This window comes from Nyctereutes procyonoides, unplaced genomic scaffold (assembly GCF_905146905.1).
Source record: "Nyctereutes procyonoides isolate TBG_1078 unplaced genomic scaffold, NYPRO_anot_genome, whole genome shotgun sequence".
Classification (NCBI taxonomy): domain Eukaryota; kingdom Metazoa; phylum Chordata; class Mammalia; order Carnivora; family Canidae; genus Nyctereutes; species Nyctereutes procyonoides.
This window is the reverse complement of record NW_026575049.1, coordinates 47,672,093-47,695,157: the sequence shown is the minus strand read 5'-3', so window position 1 is coordinate 47,695,157 and position 23,065 is coordinate 47,672,093. Positions and strand designations below refer to the sequence as shown.

Below are 23,065 nucleotides of genomic sequence, written 5' to 3'. Positions count from 1 at the left end.
ATTAAAATATAAAGTTTTAAAAATTCTGATACTGCAGCATGATAGAATAGTAGGTAGCCATTAAAAATAATGAGCATGAAGACTAAGGTAGAGGGGTACTGATATTATGTGAAGTCACAAATGCAGAATATGAAACTGCATCTATATTCTACTTATATCAGTTTAAAGATATGCATGAATAAAATAAGTCATGGAGATAAAAAGTACAGCATAGGGAATATACTCAATAATATTGTAATAATGTTGTATGGTAACAAATGGTAACCCCACATATACTGTGATGAACATTGAGTAATGTATATAGTTGTCTAATCACTATATTGTATGCCTGAGCTAATAGACAATTATGTATCATCTGTACTTGAATATTAATAAAAAATTAATTTAAAAGTTGGAGCAGGCAAAAAAATAAAATTTAATTTAAAAAAATAAAAATAAAGTGGAGCAGGCATGCATGAAATGCAAATAAACTTGGGAAGGAAAAAATAGAAAAAAATTAAAATCGTGGGATCCCTGGGTGGCGCAGCGGTTTGGCGCCTGCCTTTGGCCCAGGGCGCGATCCTGGAGACTCGGGATCGAATCCCACGTCGGGCTCCCGGTGCATGGAGCCTGCTTCTCTCTCTGCCTCTCCCTCTCTCTCTGTAACTATCATAAACAAATAAAAAAAAATTTTTTAAAAAATTAAAATCGTTATATTAATTTTTTTAATGTGTTGAGATTGCAAGGGTTTTTCTTCCTATTTCTGTTTTTGTTATTTCTACTCTGTTATAAAAACTGGGAGGGAGAAAAAAGCCAACATGCACGCAGAGGAGGAACAAAGTAAACTCTGTCTTCTTCCCTACAATTAATTACATATCTCCTCTAAGAAGTTTATTTCCTCTTCCCAGCAAAAGCCCTGTAATTATTTTTTTTTAATTTTTTTTATTTATTTATGATAGTCACACAGGGAGAGAGAGAGAGACAGAGACACAGGCAGAGGGAGAAGCAGGCTCCATACATCGGGAACCCGACGTGGGATTTGATCCCAGGTCTCCAGGATCGCGCCCTGGGCCAAAGGCAGGCGCCAAACCCCTGCGCCACCCAGGGATCCCAAGCCCTGTAATTATTGTGATTAAGTGAGAGTTAGATGATGTCTACAGTTGACCGTAAGATGCAGTCAGAAAAGTTGGATTGATGGATACACAGATAATGTGATAAAGGAAATATAGCAAAATATTGGTAATAATTGAATCTTGGTGGGTATATAGGTATATTTACCTGACATTTTCAACTTTTCTGTAGGTTTGTGAAATGTTCATAATAAAATGTTAGAGAAAAAATGGTTTTGAATACCTTTGTGAAGGAATTGAGAAAAATAATAGCCAGGTTTTTTAATATATAAGCAATATTCACTAAAAACAAGGAGTTTTTAATTTTTGTCTGCATTATAAATCAACATATGTACAACAGGCAGTGAGATGTTGTCTTTAAGGTAGCATGCCTTTGAAACTTACTGGATTTTCTTCTCTTTCTCTGTATGCGTGTGCAGCTACTTTGTTTTCCTTTATCTTACAAAAGACAGTCGTTTCCTTACCATAAATATTATGAATAAGACTACTTCTGAAGTGTGGCTAATAGATGGCCTAAGCCCTTGGGATCCACCAGTACTTATCCAGAAACGAATACATGGAGTCCTTTACTACGTTGAACATAGAGATGATGAATTATACATTCTCACTAATGTTGGCGAGCCTACAGAATTCAAGGTAATCCGGGATTCTCCGTGTACTTACTTGAGCTTTGAAAAGTGTCATACTTCCATCAACATTTCTTGCTCTAATAATTAACTGTTTTGGCTTTTGGTTAAAAAATAAAGGTTTTTGGTAAAGCATAGAAATTGATGCTACCTTCCTACCCATAACCAGTCCCATTTCTCTTCCCTTAGATATAATGCTTCTATATAATTATGCCTAAAAAGGTTAGTAAATGGAACGTACTGATCTTTACCAGTTATCAAAGCCAAACTTAATGATTTGAAAGAACAAACTTTTATAAACTCATAATTTTTATAATTTAGCAATTTGGATTGATCTCAGCTAGGCAGTTCTGATCCCAGCTAGGCTCCTGAATGCATCCCCAGTGAGCTGTTTGTCAAATGCCTTCATTCAGACACATCGGTTTGCTGTAAGGTGAGCACTAGGCCCTGCTGCCTCATCACATGAGCATTCACGTGATAACAGTCACACTGCAGCTCTGGGGCAGAGTTCAGTTCTTTGGCTCTTCATAAAACAGTGCAGATTAATACGGACTAGTTTTCTGGATGCTGTAGTCATCACATTTTGCTACCTAGATCTCTTCTGACTTTGTTCCACACAGCTCATGAGAACAGCAGCTGATACCCCTGCTATTATGAACTGGGATTTGTTTTTCACAATGAAGAGAAATACGAAAGTAGTAGACCTGGATATGTTTAAGGATCACTGTGTTCTGTTCCTGAAGCACAGCAATCTGCTTTATGTTAATGTGATTGGTCTGGCTGATGATTCAGTTCGGTCTCTGAAGGTATGCTTAATTTCCAAAAGATTACTATTAATCAAAATCCATATAGCTTAGCTTAACAGAACATCAAATTTTGAATAATAGCAGTGTACTTTTTCCTGAAAAGAAGTGTAATTTAAATGACATGTAGCATACAAGGTTTTTTCATGTTTAGGAGGTTTATTTTAGAATTATTTAAAGGACCTTGCTTTTAATAAAGTTTTACTTAAAATACTGTCTTACAGCATGAACTTTAGAAGTGTCCTATTTTTCTCTTTCCTTATCTCTGTATATCATACATCTCTACAATTTTAGGTATGCTGATAGCTCAGGCCAGCTTGACAGCTAACCAGATTCTGCTTGCTGCTCCCATCCTATAACCCCAGTAGGGATAGTAGCTGTGCCCACTATATTTCTGCCTTTATGTCTGCACCATCTTCTTTTGCCAATTTTCTTACCTGCCAGGGTTTTCAGGGAGAGGTAGCAGTGCTTCCTGCTGCAGCAGAGGTGTGATAGTGGGACATCTGCCTTCTAGGCTAACTTGGTGGTATTGCCTGTGGCTGCCAGCCAAGAAAATCTGCCTATACAAGTGAACTTGTTAAAATTGGTGAATATACCAACCTTATTGCGCCATGTTAAAGTAGCATTAACATGTAGGTCAGGTACTAAGTGCTGAAGGAAAGGGGAAAGGCTTCCATTTTCCTTGAATACATATTTTTCTATTCTTTGGGTAAAATCCAGTAGTGTGATTGCTGGATAGTAGAGTACTTTTGTTTTTAACTTTTTGAGGAACCTCCATATTGTCTTCCACTGTGGCTGTACCAATTTGCATTCCTATCAACAGTGCAAAAGGGTGTAGGGTGCCTTTTTCTCCACATGTTGCCCAAACCAGTTGTTTCTTCTGTTTATTTTAGCCATTCTGACAGGTGTGAGGTGGCATCTCATTGTAGTTTTGATTTGTATTTTACTGATGAGTGAAAATGAACATCTTTTCATATGTCTGCTGGCCATATCTTCTTTAAGAAATGCCTGCTCATATTTTCTGCCCATTTTTAATTGGATTATTTATTTTGGGGGGGTTGAGTTCTTTAAGTTAAATATTTTAGATATTAGCCCTTTATGGGATATGTCATTTACAAATATCTTCTTCCATCCTGTAGGTCGCCTTTTAGCTTAGTTTCCTTTGCTGTGCAGAAGCTTATTTCGATGTAGTCCCAATTGTTTATTTTTGCTTTTGTTTCCCTTGCCTCAGGGGACATATCTAGAATAAGGTTGTATGGGGTTTTTTTGTTTTTTTTTATAATTTTTTTTTAATTTTTATTTATTTATGATAGTGAGAGAGAGAGAGAGAGAGAGGCAGAGACACAGGCAGAGGGAGAAGCAGGCTCCATGCACCGGGAGCCTGACGTGGGATTCGATCCCGGGTCTCCAGGATTGCGCCCCGGGCCAAAGGCAGGCGCCAAACTGCTGTGCCACCCAGGGATTCCCTAGAATAAGGTTGTATGGCTGATATTGCCTGTACTCCCTTCTGGAATTTTTATGGTTTCAGGTCTCACAATTAGGTCTTTAATTCATTTTGAGTTTTTGTGTGTGTGTGGTGTAAGAAAGTGGTCCAATTTCATTCTTTTGTATATGGCTGTCCAGTTTTCCCAGCACCATTTGTGGGAGTTTATGAAATTATCTTTATTCCCATTGGATATTCTTTATCTTTTTCTCAAAGATTAATTGACCATAGAGTTGGGGGTTTATTTCTGGATTTTCTATTACATTCTGTTGATTCATATGTCTGTTTTTGTGCCAATTCCATACTGTTTTGGTCACTATGGCTTTGTGATATACCTTGAAGTCCGGAATTGTGATGCCTCCAGCTTTGGTTTTCTTTTTCAAGATTGCTTTGGCTCTTTGGGGTCATTTGTGGTTCCACATAAACTTTAGGATTGTTTGTTCTGGTTCTGTAAAAAATACTGTTGGTATTTTGATAGGGATTGCACTAAATGTGTAAATTACTTTGGGTAGTACAAACATTTCAGCAATGTTTTTTCTTTCAACCCATGAGCATGAAAGGTCTTTCCATTTGTTTGTGTCCTCTCCAGTTCCTTTCATTGGTGTTTTATAGTTTTCAGAATACAGATCTTTTACCCCTTTGGTTAGATTTATTCCTATTATTTTTGGTATAGTTATAAATGGGATTGTTTCTTAATTTCTATTCTGCTTCATTATTATGTATAGAAATACAACAGGTAGCTATACATTGATTTTTGTATCCTGCAACTTTACTGAATTCATTTATCAGTTCTAGCAGGTTTTTGGTGGTATATCATCTGCAAATAGTGAAAATTTTCCTTCTTCCTTACCAATTTGGATGCCTTTTCTTTCTTTTCGTTGTCTGATTGCTGAGCTAGAACTTGCAGAATTCTGTTGAATAAAATGAGAGCATACTTCTTTCTGACCTTAGGGGAAAGGCTCTGTTTTCCCCATTTAAGATGACTTTAACTGTGGGTTTTTCATAAATGGCTTTTATTATGTTCCCTCTAAACCTACTCTGTTGATGGTTTTTTTTTTTTATCGTGAGTGGATGTTGTACTTTGTCAAATGCTTTTTCTGCATCTACTGAAATGATCATATGATTCTCATCCTTTCTCTTTCTAATGTAGTGTATCACATTGATTGATATGTAAATATTGAACCACCCTTGCAATGGTAAATGATGGTTGTGGTAAATGATGTTTTTAATGTATTGTTGGATTCAGTTTGCTAGTATTGTGTTGAAGGTTTTTGCATCTATGTTCTTCAGAGATACTGACCTGTAGTTCCTTTTTTTTGTTGGGGTCTTTATTTAGTTTTGGTATCAGAGTAGTCCTGGCCTCATAGAATAAATTTGAAACTTTCCCTTCGTTTCCAAGTTTTTGGAATAGTTTGAAAAGAATAGGTATTAATTCTTGTTTAAATGTTCGGTAGAATTCACCTGTGAAGCCATTTGGTCTTGGATTTTGTGGGGGGGGGGTTATTACACATTCCATTTCATTGCTGGTTGGTTACCAGTCTTTTCAAATTTTTTATTTTTCTTGTTTCGGTTTTGGTAGGTTATATATTTGTGGGAATTTCCCCATTTCTTCTAGGTTGTCCAATTTATTGGACAATTATTGGCATATAATTTTTCGTAATATTTTCTTATGATTTTTTTTTTTTTGTATTTCTGTGGTGTTTGTTGCTATTTCTTCTCTCTCATTTGTAATTTTATTTATTTTGGGTCCTTTCTCTTTCTTGGTAAGTCTGGCTAGAAGTTTATCACCTGTATTGATTTCTATTTATTTTTTTTCCACAGAGCCAGCACCTCATTTCACTGATCTATAGAGGGTGTTTTGAGGAGGTTTTGGGGTTTTGTTTTTTAGTTTCTATATCACATTTCTCTTCTAATCTTTTAGTATTTCCTTCTTTCTGCTGGGCTTGTTTTTATTTTTTTAAGCTTTATTTAGGAGAGAGGGGGTGAGAGAGGGTCTCAAGCAGACTCCTCACTGAGCGCAGAGCCTGAAAAGAGGGCTTGATCTCACCACCCTGAGATCACTACCCAACCCAAAACCCAGAGTTGGATGCTCAGTCGACTCTGCCACCCAGATGCCTAACCTTCTGCTGGTTTTAGATTTTGTTTGTTCTTTTTCTAGCTCCTTTAGGTGTAAAATTGGGTTGAGATTTTTTTATTGCTTAAGGTAAGCCTGTATTGCTATAACGTTCCCTTAGAACTGCTTTTGCTGCATCCCAAAGGTTTTGAACTCAACATTGTGTTTTCATTTGTTTCTACATAATTTTTTATTTGTTTTCTGGGTGACCCATTAATTGTTTAGGAGCATGTTATTTAACCTCCATGTAATTGTGATCTTCCCAGACTTTTTCTTGTGGTTTACTTCTAGTTCCATAACATTGTGGTCAGAAAAGAATGCATGATGTGACTTACATCTCTTTAAATTTGTTGAGGGTTGTTTTGTGGCCTAATACGTCATCTGTTTTGGTCCATGTGCATTTGAAAATATTGTGTATTTTATTTTAGGATGGAATGTCCTGAGTATATCTGTTAAATTCATCTAGTCCAGGGTGTCATTCAAAACCATGGTTTCCTTATTGATTTTTCTCTTTAGATGATCTGTCCAGGGATCCCTGGGTGGCGCAGCAGTTTGGCGCCTGCCTTTGGCCCGGGGTGCAATCCTGGAGACACGGGATCGAGTCCCACATCGGGCTCCCGGTGCATGGGGCCTGCTTCTCCCTCTGCCTGTGTCTCTGCCTCTCTCTCTCTCTCTCTCTCTCTCTCTCTCTCTCTCTGTGACTATCATAAATAAAATTAAAAAAAAAAAGATGATCTGTCCATTGATGTAAGTGGGATGTGAAAGTTTCCTGTTATTATTATATTATTACCAATTAGTTCCTTTATGTTTCTTATTAACTGTTTTATGTATTTGGGTGCTCCGATGTTGGGTGCACAAGTATTTATAATTATTACATCTTTTTGTTGTTTCCCCTTTATTATTAGTGTTCGTCTCTTGTTACAGTTTTTGTTTCAAAATCTATTTTTTCCGGGATCCCTGGGTGGCGCAGCGGTTTGGCGCCTGCCTTTGGCCCAGGGCGCGATCCTGGAGACCCGAGATCGAATCCCACATTGGGCTCCTTGCATGGAGCCTGCTTCTCCCTCTGCCTGTGTCTCTGCCTCTCTCTCTCTCTCTCTCTCTCTCTCTCTCTCTGTGACTATCATAGATAAATTAAAAAAAAATCTATTTTTTCCTGTGAAAGTATTGCTACTCCAGGTTTATTTTGACATCTATTTGCATGATAAATATTTCTCCATCCTCTCACTTTCAATCTGTAACTGTTTTTAGGTCTAAAATGAGCTTCCTGTAGACAGCATGTAGATGGGTCTAGTTTTTTATCTATTCTGTCACCCTGTATGTTTTGATTGGAGCATTTAGTCCATCTACATTCAAAGTAATTATTGATAGGTATGTACTTATCGCCATTTTATTACTTGTGGTGGTTTATGCAGTTTTTCTCTGATCCTTTCTTCTCTTTCTCTTTCTTACTGATATATTTGGATTTCTCTTTATTCCTTGCATATTTATAAGTGGTTTTTGATACGTTTTAATACAACCCTCTTCTGCATATAGCAGAAGTTTATATTTAGTTGATAGTTTAAGTTTCTTTACTCCTCCCCCAAGTTTTAGGTATATGGTGTCATATTTTACATCCTTTCGAGTTCCTTGACTGATTTTTTTTACCGGAATATTAATTTTTACTGTTTTTGTGTTTCCTACTGTCATATTCTTTTTTGATCTTTCTTTTCCACTCAGAGACTCCTCAGGATTTCTTGCAGAGCTGGTTTAGTAGTCATGAACTCCTTGTTTTTTTTGTTTGCCTAGAAAACTCTTTCTCTTTCCTCCTATTCTAAATGGTAGCTTTGCTAGATAGAGTATTCTTGGCTGCAAATTTTTCCCATTCAGCACTTTTTTTTTTTAAGATGTTATTTATTTATTTGAGAGTGACAGCCCATGCATGTGTGTGCACAGGCAGAGGGAGAGGGAGGAGCAGGCTCCCCATGGAGCAGGGTGCCGGATGCAGGACTCCATCCCAGGACCCTGATGCTTAACCTGAGCCACCCACACACACACACACACCCAGTTCACACTTTAAATACATCATGTCACTCCTTCCTGACTTGGAAAATTTCTTCTGAAAAACCCACAATAACCTTATGGGATTTCCTTTGTATGCAACTGTCCTTTGTATGCAACTGTCTTCTTTTGTCTTGCTGTTTTTAATATTTTTTCCTTATCACTATATTTTGTCGTTTTAATTACGGTATATCTTGGTGTAGATCTGCTTTTGTGGATTTTTTTTTTTTTTTTAGATTTTATTTATTTATTCATAGAGACAGAGAGAGAGGCAGAGACACAGGCAGGGGGAGAAGCAGCTCCATGCAGGGAGTCTGACATGGGACTCGATCCCGAGTCTCCAGGACCATGCCCTGGACTGAAGGCAGCGCTAAACCACTGAGCCACCTGGGCTGCCCTTTTGTGGATTTCATTGGAGGGTTATCTATGCCTCCTGGATCTGGATATCGGTTTCCTTCCCCAGATTAGGGAAGTTTTCAGCTATTATGTCTTGAAATAAATTCTCTGCCCTTTTTTCTCTTTTTTTCTGGAACTCCTTTAATTTTTTTTTTGGAACTCCTTTAATATTAATATTAATTCTGTTTTGATGGCATCACTAAGTTCCCTAAGTCTGTTCTTGTTTTGCATAACTCTTTTTTTCTCTCTTTTGCTCATCTTGATTACAGTTACTCTGTATTCTAGGTCATTAATTCTTTCCTCTGCTTCTTCCAGCCTGCTGTTCATTCATTTCATCAAGTGTGTTTCTCATTTCGTTTATTGAGCCCTTTGTCTCTGCTATGTTATTCCTTATTTCTGTTAATGGTTTCACTTATGTCTTCCACTCTTTTCTCAAGTCCAGTGAGTATCCTTATGATCATTGCTTTAAACTCCATCAGGCATGTTACTTATATCTGTTTCGTTTAAGATCTCTGGCTATGACCTTGTCTTTTTATTTGGGAAAAAATCCTGTCTTCTCATTTGGTCTTAAGTCTCTGCACCTTTTTCTGTGTGTTAGGAAAGTCAGCTGTGTCTCTTGTTCTTGAGTGTGATGGCTTTATGAAGAGGTCCTGTAGTGCCCTGCAATGTAATTTTCCGTGTTTACCAAGGCCTGGTGCTTCCAGGAGTGTCTCCAATGGAACGTCATCGTGTCTTTAATTTATTCTGTATTTCCCAATATGTAGTACCTGTTAGGCCTTGTTATAATGTTCTGAGTTATCAACACATGGAATCAAGTACTACATTATATACTAGGTTATACTTAAAGAAAATTTTATAGATCCGAGCCTTTCATGAACTGGGTAATACTGATATGCATAGACAGTGTCAATCACAAAGAACAAAATCTTTAAGCCAAACTAAGAGTGGATTATAAAGTATTTCTATATGTAACATCTCTGCCCAGTAGGCACTTGACTAAAAGGCTTTTTAAAACTCAATCTGAAAACAGAAATGTAAAAATCCTTAATATATTTGTCTCCTCTCCTTGGTCATCATATTATCAGTTTTTCCTGATATTTTTTTTCACAAAAATAAGTTATATTTTAATTGGTTATAATATTTAATTTAAGCAAATTGTGAAAAGTTTCTTGCTTTGTATTAATGTCAATTTACAGGAGGTGTTTACATGCTTGGGCCAATTTTCTTTCAGCATGTATGTCTTAATCACTTTTTCAGTGAAATAAATGATTTGCTGGTAGAATGCTAAAACTGAAACTGTTTCTGTCAAGTATCTAAGAAATATCTGCATATCAAAGCCAACCTAAAATTATTCTGGTGCTGTCCATTAATATACCCAGATGTTACTACAGGATTATCTCAGTAGGAAATGTGGCTTAAGGTGTCTTTGAGATGGTTAATGCTTATTTTCCACATGAGCTAGATAAATTTTAAGAAGTCCATAGCCTTGGAACGGTTTTGTTATGGTAAAACTTTAACCTTGGTCCCACTACTTTAAAAAATAACACCCAAGAGAGTTTTTTATTTTTTGGAACCACCTGGTCTGAAAGTATGACTGCTTACAGCATGGGGCACGTGGAACTTTTTTTTTATTATTAATTTCACCAAAGAACACACACAAAAAAAACGTTTGCCTCTGTGGACTGAGGCACCATGTGCCCTCTTTCTGAAACCTGGTTACAGGCCAGTAGCAGTGGTACTTTTTCCCGCTAAGATCTCTGTTTACTCCATTTATGCTGCCAAACTTGGCAACTTTCACGTGTCACACTCTTCTTTCCAGTTTTGTGGCTTTGCACTTAAGTAAACATTATCCTTGAACATAATCCTCAATCTGAGGACAGTCAATAAGGAAGTCTCTTTAAGAGACATTATGAATATACATCCTTATTGTGTTTTAGGAAGATAGATTCTTTGAATTAATTGCAAGACATGCTCTGTGAACATAAGCTCCTTGGGTTTAGTTTCTACACGTTAGATGGTATACTCTTTATCCACATGGCCCCCACCTAACCCTTTCTGAATAGTGCCCACCAGTGACATTGCTGTGCCAAGACCCCTGATTTTCTAAGGAATTTGTTCTTTCTACAATTACTCAGGAAAAGAAAGGCAATTTTCTTTTAATGTTCTGACTCTTGCTACCATTTCTTATACTCTGTCATCTGCTTACCAGAGTTCTTTGAAAGGTGTAAGAGGGATGTTAGTGGCAGGCTTGAAACTGGACCCTGCTGCTCTGAGAGAATGAATTTTGATTCCTTTCCCTTTTTTTTCTTAAAGTTAAGAATCATAATCATAATAGCTGTGAGTCTCTCAGAGTGGAGATGCCAGGAAAGGTTTTGTTCTGCACAATGGTTAGCCTAGGAGCTAAAGTTAGAAACAAATTGTAAATGCTTTAGGGCTGCTGAGCCAGTTTGTAGCCCTGGAATAATAACTGTCATCCCTATGGCTGTCTAGGCAGCAGGGGAAGGGCTGATGGGTAAATTATTAAAAACACATGAGAGAGATTTCATGTTCTATGAGAACAGAGACCTATAGATGTTGTTGGGTTCTGGAATTAGTACTTGATTTGCTCTTTTTCTTAACCATTTTACTATCCACTGCTCAAGTTTATGCCCAAAATAAACTTCTTTATTAATAGAGATTTCATGTAAATCCAGATTCATAATGAACCATTTTTCTATAATTTTTCCTTAGTTTATTAGTCATTAACGTAGAGTTGTTCATTTGTTACTCAAAATATATTTGTGCTGAAATAATACTTAAAGGAGGTATTATGTATAACAGATAAAAATTAACTTGATATCCTCATCGTATTGTTCGTAGCAGACTCAGAAATTTAATTAATGATACTTAGTCTAAATAAAGAGTAAAAATAACTTTTCTTTCTTTAGCTCCCTCCTTGGGCCTGTGGATTCATAATGGATACAAATTCAGACCCAAAGAACTGTCCCTTTCAGCTTTGCTCTCCAATACGTCCCCCAAAATATTACACATACAAGTTTGCAGAAGGCAAACTGTTTGAAGAAACTGGACATGAAGACCCAATCACAAAGACTAGTCGTGTTTTACGTCTAGAAGCCAAAAGCAAGGTAAGAAGGCTTTGTAATCTCACCTCTGAGCCCCCATCTATTACAGGCATGCTGTCAGGTGCTGTGCAGTTGTTGCTGGTACTGTAGTAGCATGGTTTTGTAAAGTAGATCTCACACACTCCAGCAAGGCCCAAATTATTTTTAGGGGATACATAGATTTTTTTGTAACTTTAATATTCATATATTTATTTTAACATGGATTAGAAAATGTATAACCAGCACATCAAGCTCTTGAGTTCACGTGTTGTTTCTATTTGAATTTTTAAAGTTGACTTAAAGAAGTAGTCAAAGTCGGTTTCTAGTTATGGCAAAAATTGTGAAAGTGGTGAGCAGTTGACCTAGAGTGAGCTAGATTTATAAAAGTCCTGCCTTAAAAAAAAATAAAAAATAATAAAAGATAAAAAATAAATAAAAGTCCTGCCTTAATTAATTAATTAATTAAAAAATCCTGCCTTCGTGGAGCTTAAATCTAGTGGGGAAGGTGACCAATGAAGGAGTAATTGGCTAATGTACTGATTGCTGCAAAGGAAGCTACACTGAGTACAGTGGAAACAGGACACAAGGATCTTTCTCAGGCTGGAGAGATCAGTGAAGGCTTTTCTGAGGAAGTGAGGTCTCAAGTAGGATTAAGAATTAAGCTAGAACGGGGGCAGGAGGAATCCATTTTGTGTAAAGGCCCTGAATTGAGGGAGAAGTGGTATATTCAAGAAGTATAAAGGAGGGCAGCCTGGGTGGCTCAGCGGTGTTAGCGCCCACCTTCAGCCCAAGGTGTGATCCTGGAGACTCGGGATTGAGTCCCACGTCAGGCTCCCTGCATGGAGCCTGCTTCTCCCTCTGCCTGTGTTTCTGCCTCTCTTTCTCTCTCTCTGTCTCTCATGAGTAAATAAATAAAATCTTTTAAAAAAAAAAAAAAAGTATAAAGGAGGGGGCACCTCGCTGGCTCAGTCAGAAGAGCATGCAATTCTCGATATTGGGGTCATGACTTTGAGCCCCACATTGGGTGTAGAGCTTACTTAAATGTTTTAAAATGTTTTAAAAGGTATAAAAAAGGACAATACAGCCAAAGGTTAGAGTAAAAAGAGGCAAGACCGGGGGGGGGTGTAAAGTAGAAAAGAGGGGCACCTAAGTGGCTCAGTGGGTTAAATGTCTGCCTTCAGCTCAGGTCATGATCCCAGGGTCACCGGATTAAGCCCCATGTTGGGCTCCCTGCTCAGTGGGGATCTGCTTCTCCCTCTCTATCTGCCCTTGACTTATGCTTGCTCTTTCTCTCTCAAATAATGAATAAAATATTTTTTAAAAAAAAAGAAAGTTTGTGCAAGCGAGGAATAAATTAATCAACTGTGGCCTTGGATTTAAAGAATTTTCAGACCTTAGCATATTAAGACATCAGATAATTGCACGTGCTGGCAGTGAATTATGATGACACAACCTTTTGTCTTTGTGAATTTTTTCTTTAAACTATTAGTTTCTTTAAACTGTTAGTTTTATTTAAATATGTATTTTTCAGTAATACAAAAGCAATACACGCTTTTTTTTCTTTTATTAAATTCAATTAATTAACATATAATGTATTATTAGTTTCAGAGGTAGAGGCCCCTGATTCATCAGTCTTATATAACACCCAGTGCTCATTATATCACATGCCCTCCTTAATGCCCATCACCCAGTTACCCCATCCCCCACCCACCTTCCCTCCATTGACCCTCTGTTTGTTTCTCAGCATTGAGAATATCTCATAATTGGGACACCTAGGTGGCTCAGCGGTTGAGCTTCTGTCTTTGCTCAGGGTGTGATCCTGCAGTCCCGGGATTGAGTCCTGTGTTGGGCTCCATGTGTGGAGCCTGCTTCTCCCTCTGCCTCTCTCTGTCTCATGAATAAGTAAATAAAATCTTAAAAAAAAAAAAAAAGTCTTTCATAATTTATATCCCTCTCTTATTTCATCTTGTTTTTTCTTCTTTTCCCCTATGGCAGTAGTACACTTAGAAGAAATGCAAAAATGCCAAGTATATAAAGTTTAGATGACTGCTTTTTGGTCCCATTTGCTGTACCTCTTAGATGTAATTACTGTTTACCATTTAGTGTGTCACCATAGATTTTTGTGTTTTGTTTTTTGTCAGTAGAATAGGCTTTGTTCTGCTTTAGAAATGTGGGATTATACCAGTCTATTAAAATGTTGTTGTAGTTATTATACCCCAAATGGAAAGAACAGTGAAGCTAAGTTCTTGGGGAGCCCAGGGATTCTTTATGAATTAGAGAAGGGAGACAAGTGCTCAGTGGAATCTACTATAACTTTTTTTTTCTTGCTTTCTTTCTTTCTTCTTTCTTTCTTTCTTTCTTTCAAAGGTTTATTTATTAGCGCACTAAATGTGCGTGGGTACAGGGGAAGGGCAGAGGGAGAGAGAATCTCAAGCATACTCCTGCTGAGCAGGGAGCCCACTTTGGGGCTCAATCTTAGGACCCTGAGGTTACGACCTGAGCCCAAATCAAGAGTCAGACACATAACTGACTAAGCCACCAAGGTGCCCCACTGCTACAACTTTCCACATGCATTTTTGCACTCCTGATTAACTCAGATCCAGCTCATCACAGGATTTGCCACAACCTCACCTCTTCCTTTTCATAAGTTTTCTTTTAAAGATTTTATTTATTCATGAGAGTCACAGAGAGAGAGAGGCAGAGACATAGACAAAGGGAGAAGCAGCCTACCCACGGGAAGCCCGATGTGGGACTCAATCCCAAGACCCCGGGATCATGCCCTGAGCCCAAGGTAAGGTAGACAGTCAACCGCTGAGCCACCCAGGCATCCCTTAAGTTTTCAACCAACTAGTTTTTCTCTGATTGTTGGGGAGGAGGCAGGGAGATGAAAAGACAAAAGATAATTGTAGAAATTAATCTACATCGTTTTGTAAGAATAAATCTGAGAAGTGAAACTCCAGTTACACTGTCATACATAGCAAGTTGAGCATCATAAGGAAGGATGAAAGATTGCCTCCTTATCTGATAATTACTCTAGTGCCCCAAAGTTAAGTTTTCACAATAAGCATAAAAATAGGGAGAGTGGCTTGGTTATTGTTTTCCTTTTATTATTTCCTCTTATTTTATGTAGACTAGCACTATTTCACTAGTTTCTGTAAGCAGGGTGAGAACCAATTTCTCTGCCCTTTTTCTACAAAGGGAATATCAGAAATACTTCAGATTATGTTAATTTTGTCCAGGGAATGCCTAGTTTCAATCGGTTTGCAATTAATGAATGTGAACTCAACTGGGGAATAGTTAACCTGTCCTACAGTAATTTAGATTACTTACTTAAGCCACTTTTAAACATTTTAAAAAATAAAGGTAGACCTTTGAAGAGTATAAGGATGTATGTCAGTTGGGGTAAGAAATTCTGATGCTAATGGTTGAGGACTCTGCTTATAGAGGTCAGAAAACTTGGCTGTTAAAACTTCTTCAGTCAGCATGTTTATAAATACTCAAAGATGAGAAATGTCTAAATGTATAGGTATAGGAAAAATGCTGTGCTGGTATATCTAACCTTGATAGGTATATTTTGACTTTGACTTATCTTGACGGAAGAAAATTACAGTAATGGTAGTAGTGAAGAACCCCTTAAAATCACTTTACTGTCATGAAAAGCTACATTTAATAAACTCTTTTCAAGCCAGAGTCTTCTTGCTCTTTTCTAAATAATATTATAGGTCAGTAGTACAGCTGAAAATGGCAATGAACCATGATGTATTTTTAAAGACCATAACTCTGTTGTCTTTATTATTGTTGTTGTTTATTTTTATTTATTTTTGTTGTGGTTTTTGTTTATTTTTAAGTAATTTCTATACCCAAAGTCCTACACCCATAGGACTCAACTCACAACCCCGAGATCAGGAGTCACATGTTCTACCAACTGAGCCAACCAGGCACCCCTCTGTTACCTTAATTAAATGAAGTTTGTGCTCAACATCAATAAGGCATAAAATTAGGGATAAACTGTTTTAAAAGACTCTTACATGCATAGTAACTCTTAATTTTCAGGATGGAAAATCAGTGCCAATGACCATTTTCCACAAGACAGATTCTGAGGACTTGCAGAAGAAACCTCTCCTGGTACATGTATATGGAGCTTATGGAATGGATTTAAAAATGAATTTCAGACCTGAAAGACGGGTATTGGTGGACGATGGGTGGATATTAGCATATTGCCATGTTCGGTGAGTCAGCAACATTTTACCTGGCATATGAGTGCCAGAGCATTGTGACAGATGTCCAGTATAAAGTCTATCAGGGAGCAAAGTTTATTTTCTCATTTGTGTTATTAAATTTATGTATTCCTAAGCATGTGCTAGTGGAAGTGAATTTAACAGACTAGTTGATATCCAAAAAGCAAAAGGGTAGATTTTTAAGATCTTGTACCAGATTTGTAGAGTTGACATACCAGTCTGTGTATTATCTTAGTAATGTTATTATTTCCATTTTTTTCTAGAGTTTAGGTTTTTCTAAAATAGTCTCTCAAACTAGATCCTTTTTTCCACTCTAACTTCATTTTATTTTCACTATTTTCAAGATACAAATACTATTTTATGTTTCTGCTTAAAATCCTTCTCTACCTTTCCACCTTCGAAATAAAATCCAAACTCTTCAGTGTAGTATTTTAACATCCTTATAACCTGGTTTATCTCTGTAGTAATAGCTGTCAATACTGCCCAAACGCGTCCTGCACTGCAGCCTCATTACATCCTTTCACCTGATAAACTCTTTCCCTTTTGTGCCTTTGCACCTGCCATGTCTTGATGTTTGCCCCTTCTTTGCACTCTGGGAAGTCATATTCTTCCTCTAAGACATGGCTTACATTTCATCTCCTCCTTAAGCATTTGTTTTAGGAAGTATATACCTCTCACCTAACAGGTGGATGTTCTTTCTGCTGCTTCTTTGATAACTTTAAATACCCTGTGTAAAAGCAGCAACCACATTGCTTGGCAGCTCTTTTCTTTACCCCCAAACTTAAAATCTTCAGGGCAGATTTTTGCTTTTGTATATTTCTAAGGCCGGCATTTAGCACAATGCCTGGTATACAGTAGGAGGCACCCAAAACATATTTGTTTAGGGGTGTGTGACTGGCTCAGTTGGAGCAGCATAAGTTCAAGCCCTACACTGTGCTTGAGGCCATAAATTCAAGCCCTACATTGCATGTAGAACCTACTTTAAATGAATGAATAAAAAAATGACAGTGACTTATTTTTTTAAGACATATTTTATGAAATCCATTTTTGACTGTCTATATCAGAGATTGGCAAACCTCTTCCCCAAAAAAAAACTGAATAGTAAATATTTCAGGCTTTATAGGCCACATATGGTCTCTATCGTATATTCTTGGTGGTGTTGTTGTTTTCTCCCAACCTTTAAAGATCATTCTTAGCTCTAAGGCCATTTAAGGGGGGGGGGGGAACAGACCTCTAGTAAATATTTGCCCACCAGCTACAGTTTGCTGACCCTGACTTATTAATATGTTTGCCCCACTAAAAAAATTTTTTGCCCTTTAATTTCAGAGGTGGTGGTGAGTTAGGCCTCCAGTGGCACGCTGATGGCCGTCTAACTAAAAAACTCAATGGCCTTGCTGACTTAGAGGCTTGCATTAAGACGCTTCATGGCCAAGGCTTTTCTCAGCCAAGTCTAACAACCCTGACTGCTTTCAGTGCTGGAGGGGTGCTTGTGGGAGCATTGTGTAATTCTAATCCAGAGCTGCTGAGAGCTGTGACTTTAGAGGTGAGTATACTCTGTTCTCTACTATGTACAGAGTGGGAAGGCATGAAGCCATAAGCTACTCTGAAAAATATTTCTGTTCCAGTTTTACCATAACACAGGAGTATAGCAAAGCTTTTAAATTTTAAACACAGAATTGGAGCTCTATTCTAAACTTTTTACTCTAATTACTCCTCCTTTATTTATCCTTTCTTCCATTGAAAGATATTAATGGCTGTTCTCATTAGTTATTTCTTATTTCTAAAAACATTTAGAATTGGTGGAAAAGAGAGCATATGTGACTCACTAGTTCCAGGGAATCAGGCAGAGGACACTGCAACTCCAGAGTCCACGAAATCCTTTGACTATATTATATTGCCCATGAACATTTCAGTACTAGATGTAGAGGCTCTCTGTTTTTAGATACTCCATTCATAAAGGTCTTTAAGTGGGTGGTTTTTCTATATTGTAATTTAAATATTTTGTTTTGACCTTAAAAGTCTCCACGGTTGACCCTTGAACAACATGGGGGTTAGAGACACAAGCACCACCTCCCCTGCCGCCCCCAGTCCAAAATCCATGTATAACTTTGGACTCTGCAAAAACTTAACAGCCTGCCATTGACCAGAAACCTTACCAATAATATAAACAGTTGATTAACACATATTTTATATGGTCTATAAATTATATACTGTGTTCTTAAAATAAGCTAGAGAAAAGATGTTAAGATGATCATAAGAAAAATACATTTGGGGCAGCCCTGGTGGCGCAGCGGTTTAGCGCCACCTGCAGCCCAGGGTGTGATCCTGGAGACCCGGGATCAAGTCTCATGTCAGGCTCCCTGCATAGAGCCTGCATCTCCCTCTGCCTGTGTCTCTGCCTCTCTCTCTCTCTCTCTCTCTCTCATGAATAAATAAATAAAATCTTAAAAAAAAAATACATTTGTTTATACAGTACCATATGTATACTTACTTAAAAAAAAAAATCCAGGTGTGGGACGCCTGGTTGGCCTGTGGTTGAGCATCTGCTTTTGGCTCAGGTCCTGATTCTGGGATCCTGAGATCACATCCCACATCAGGCTCCCCACAGGGAGCCTGCTTCTCCCTCTGTCTGTGTCTCTGCCTGTCTCTCTGTGTCTTTCATTAATAAATAAATAAAATCTTTAAAAAAAAAAAAAGTGTAAGGGGTCTTCCATAGTTTAAACCTGTGTCTTTCAAGGGTCAACTGTATAATCTTTTCCTGGTGTCCGAAATTTAGAAGTATTATAGCCACTTGTTTCACTTTCATCGCAGACTAGAAAAGAAGGGCTAGGATGGAGAGAGTAAATTATTTTAGGTTTCTTTTATGGGGTATACACTCTAGGCTTCTCTTAATAAGTAAGTGTTAAATAATCCTGATCTACAAATCTACTTTTTTAGGTAGAAATAAATGCTAAGTACAGAGGGAAGAAAACCTATATACAAAGATAGTAGCAGAGTTTCTTACAATATAAAAAAAATACAACTGATCTTTGATTTTAGAAATTAGAAAGGGGGGATCCCTGGGTGGCGCAGCGGTTTGGCGCCTGCCTTTGGCCCAGGGCGCGATCCTGGAGACCCCGGATCGAATCCCACGTCGGGCTCCCGGTGCATGGAGCCTGCTTCTCCCTCTGCCTGTGTCTCTGCCTCTCTCTCTCTGTATGACTATCGTAAATAAATTAAAAAAAAAAAAGAAATTAGAAAGGAAATCATCAGAAATGTGTGTATAAGAGTATTTCCCCATGTTGCTTGTAATAGTGAAGTAGAATCAACCTAAATATCCAACAATAGAGGATTCATAGTTTTAATTAGAAGCACCGAATACTAGCTCTGATTAATTTAAGCAGAAAAGAGATTTATTAAAAGGTGTTGGGAAAGGTCAGGCATAGAACCAATCTTATAGAGGCTACACGGCCAGAAACATATCCATATATACCATAAAACTGGCCCAGTGAAGCTATCACTGCCGCTATTGCTGGGCACAAGTCACCTTATACTCCCAGTGCTGCATCTAAAAACTCAACATAAATGTGTCGCTTTTGCCAGAAGAAATTCTCTACTTTAAGCCACAAACTTCCCATTCAAAGTCTGGAGCACCACATTATTATGTCTGATTTGGTAAACCCAAGTCATGTAGCTACTCCATGCTGCGGGGAAAACTGAGAAGGGAACTACCTGGCATTTAACACCTCCATACTGAGAGGCAGGCTCTGCCTCATAAGATTAGGAATAGTTTAAATGCAAAAAAGTGGAGTCCAGATGCTAAGCAGCCAGAAAGAATTACATTTGCCCACTAGGTTAATGTTAATACAAGAGAAAGCTGAAAAGCATGTTAACAGAAGACTACAAGTGAAAAAAAAAGCAGCTGCCATTTTATTAAATGTTTTAACACTGGTTATAAGCCAGTGAATGTTTTTTCCTCCTTTGAGGTATATTTTCTAGATTTTCTTCAATTAACATTTATTGCCTTTTTTTTTTATGTAAAATGTCCAACTGGTAAGGAATTATTCATGTTGGGTTTTTTAAATTTTTGTGAGAAAATAAATTTAACATCTTAACCATTTTCAAGTATACAGTTCATATGTGTTAAGTATGTTCACAATGTTGTGCAACCAATCTCCAGAACTCTTCATCTTGCAAAATCAAAACTCTGCACTTATTTTTTTTTAATTTTTATTTATTTATGATACACAGAATGAGAGAGAGAGGCAGAGACACAGGCAGAGGGAGAAGCAGGCTCCATGCACCGGAGCCCGGCGTGGGATTCGATCCTGGGTCTCCAGGATCGCGCCCTGGGCCAAAGGCAGGCGCTAAACCGCTGCGCCACCCAGGGATCCCAACTCTGCACTTATTAAATAGCAACTCCCCAATTCTCCCTTCCCCTTAGAACCACCACTCTGCTCTGTCTCTATAAATTAGACTCTACCTCCTACAAATGTAATCATACATATTTATCTTTTTGTAACTGGTTTATTTCATTTAGATAAGGTTCAGGGTCTATCTATTATCATAGTATATGTCAGAATTTCCTTCCTTTTTAAGGCTGAATAATATTCTTTGTATCATTGTGTATATTTTGCTTATCCATTCATCCATCAGTGGACAGACACTTGTTGCTAACATCTTTTGGCTGTTGTTTATAATGCTGCTATAAATATGGTTATAGTCTGCAAGAACCTGCTTTTAATTCTTTGGGATATATACCTAGAAATAGAATTACTGGATTATATGGTAATTCTGAGTTTAGTTTTTTGAGAAACTAGCATATCATCTGCACCATGTTACATTCCTACCAACAGTGCATGAGGGTTCCAATTTCTCCACATCCTTGTTAACACTGTTATTTGTTTTTTTTTAAGTTTTTTAATAGTAACCATTCTAATGAATGTAAAGCAGTAGCATTTCTTACTTTTATATAAAATATGTGTATAAATAAAGGCATCAAACTAAAAAATTGTGAAATTAGAAAACATTTTGTTTTTGTTTTGTTATACGTGTGTGTGTGTATATATACACATATATAAACATGACATATAACATCATCATTTTCAGAGTCTGAAAACCATAAAGGCCAGTTATAAAATCACAGGCCCTAGTTAAGGACTGAGTAGTTAGTCCACCTCCTGGGAATTCACATGGCTTCTTGACTTTTGTTCTCTCATGTCCATATGTATATTCATAAAATGTCTTTCTGAAACTCATTTTGACAACTTATTAGTCAAAATTTAAATTTCTTTGGCTTTTTTTTTTTTTAAAGGCACCTTTCCTGGATGTTCTCAACACCATGATGGACACTACACTTCCTCTGACATTAGAAGAATTAGAAGAATGGGGAAATCCTTCATCTGATGAAAAACACAAGAACTACATAAAACGTTACTGTCCCTATCAAAATATCAAGCCACAGGTAGTGCAAGTTGTGATATACTATCCTAAAGTGATAGAAAAGATCATCAAAGGGATACTTACCATGCTGAGGCAGGAATTTTTACTGGGGTTTTAAGTTATTTCTGCTCAAAATACCCAAACACCTCTCAGCAACATCTCTGTTAATACTCAATTTAATAGTTCAATAGAATAGATTAGATATGATCATGGTCTTGCTAGCCAAGGAAAGGCTATTCCAGGTAGCAAGTGGTCTAGTACTATAAAGCTGTATATCTCTCAAAAGCAAATGAGAGGGACGCCTGGGTGGCTCAGAGGTTGAGTGTCTGCCTTCGGCTTAGGGCATGATCCTGGAGTCCCGGGATCAAGCCCCACAGCAGGCTCCCCATGGGGAGCCTGTTTCTCCTCTCTGCCTCTCTCTCTCTCTCTCATGAATAAATAAAATCTTAAAAAAATATAGATAAATAGATAGATAGATGTATGTATGTATATAAAATCCAACACATAAATAACTTCAAAAAAACAAATGAGAAGAAAATATATCTGGCACCTAGATAAAAAAATTGGAGGTAGTTCTTTTTCATAATCTATAGGGTAGAAAAGGACCATAAGGAATAATGTAAACTTAGCATCTATTTTCTTTCAGCATTATCCTTCTATTCATATCACGGCTTATGAAAACGATGAGCGTGTACCTCTGAAAGGAATTGTAAACTATACTGAGAAACTCAAGGAAGCCATTACAGAGCATGCTAAGGACACTGGTGAAGGTAGGAGACTACCTGTATGCAGGGAATGTAGCTAAATGGACTATTCCCTTCCACATACTGCTCGGTAATACACTTTACACTGTAGACTAAGTCATCTGCCTGAGATTTTGGGCAAAAATTGGTTTTCCTATGTTGACTACTCAGTTGAGTCATATATATAATACCTATACTTGTCTCTTTTTGAAAGGAAATATTAAAATAAGGTAGGCAAGGCACAAAGAAAAATAAGTTTAAACATCAAATATAACTTAGAGATGTACTGTCATAAAACATTCATTTAATAATATTAATTGAGCCATTATTCTTGGAAACCTCTAAAAAAGAGATTCTGAAGCTTTTGCTCTGGAGCTTCAGTGCCCAAGCTAGCTGCTGTAATTTTCTCTAGGTCTTTCCATTTCACTGGACAAGAACTATTACCTTTCTTCCTTAACAAGACCTTCTGGGCTTAATTAGGGTGGGAGGGACCCATATACAAGTTTTCAGTCACCTTGTTTTCACTCCATGCTTCACACTCACATACTACAATAGAAGCTGTTTCCAGGTCACAAAGACTCTGATTCCATAGGGCCAGTTGGCTTCCTCTTGTGTCACAACCTTCTCCATGTGGCCCTGCAAGTGTCTTCCATCTAGTGTCTTCGGCCACTGGTTCTCCTCCTCCTGCTTTCTCTGTTTCAGAAGTCTGCCTTCTACTGCTTGCCCCCTCCCATCTCTTTCTTGGTGGTGATAGTTTATGCCTTTTTCCTTCATTTATTATTTTAATAGCACATGTGGGAGGAAAGAGGGTGAAAAATGAGTCTCAAAAAACCTAATTGTTTCATGTTAATTCTTTCAGGTTATCAGGCCCCCAATGTTGTTTTAGATATTCAGCCTGGAGGCAATCATGTAATTGAGGATTCCCACAAAAAGGTATGTTATCAAGCCCCTCTCAGTTTCCAGATGCACAAGTAGAAATGTGTTGCAGTTAACAT

The 23,065-nt window shown here is 37.6% G+C and overlaps 1 protein-coding gene across 8 annotated transcripts in view; it reads left to right on the top strand.

Annotated features, from left to right (window-relative positions):
- PREPL (prolyl endopeptidase like) overlaps positions 1-23,065 on the top strand; it is a 65,049-nt gene that overhangs the window by 30,747 nt on the left and 11,237 nt on the right. For all 8 annotated transcript variants that reach the window (XR_008664845.1, XR_008664844.1, XR_008664843.1 and 5 more), the window contains 8 exons: positions 1,529-1,745; positions 2,356-2,541; positions 11,495-11,692; positions 15,722-15,897; positions 17,233-17,449; positions 21,200-21,349; positions 21,974-22,097; positions 22,930-23,003. Coding sequence is in view for 5 of the 8 variants with exons in the window: in XM_055328278.1 (XP_055184253.1) it covers positions 1,529-1,745; positions 2,356-2,541; positions 11,495-11,692; positions 15,722-15,897; positions 17,233-17,449; positions 21,200-21,349; positions 21,974-22,097; positions 22,930-23,003 (1,342 nt within the window). In the remaining 3 variants the exon portion in view is untranslated. The remainder of the gene's footprint in view (positions 1-1,528; positions 1,746-2,355; positions 2,542-11,494; positions 11,693-15,721; positions 15,898-17,232; positions 17,450-21,199; positions 21,350-21,973; positions 22,098-22,929; positions 23,004-23,065) is intronic.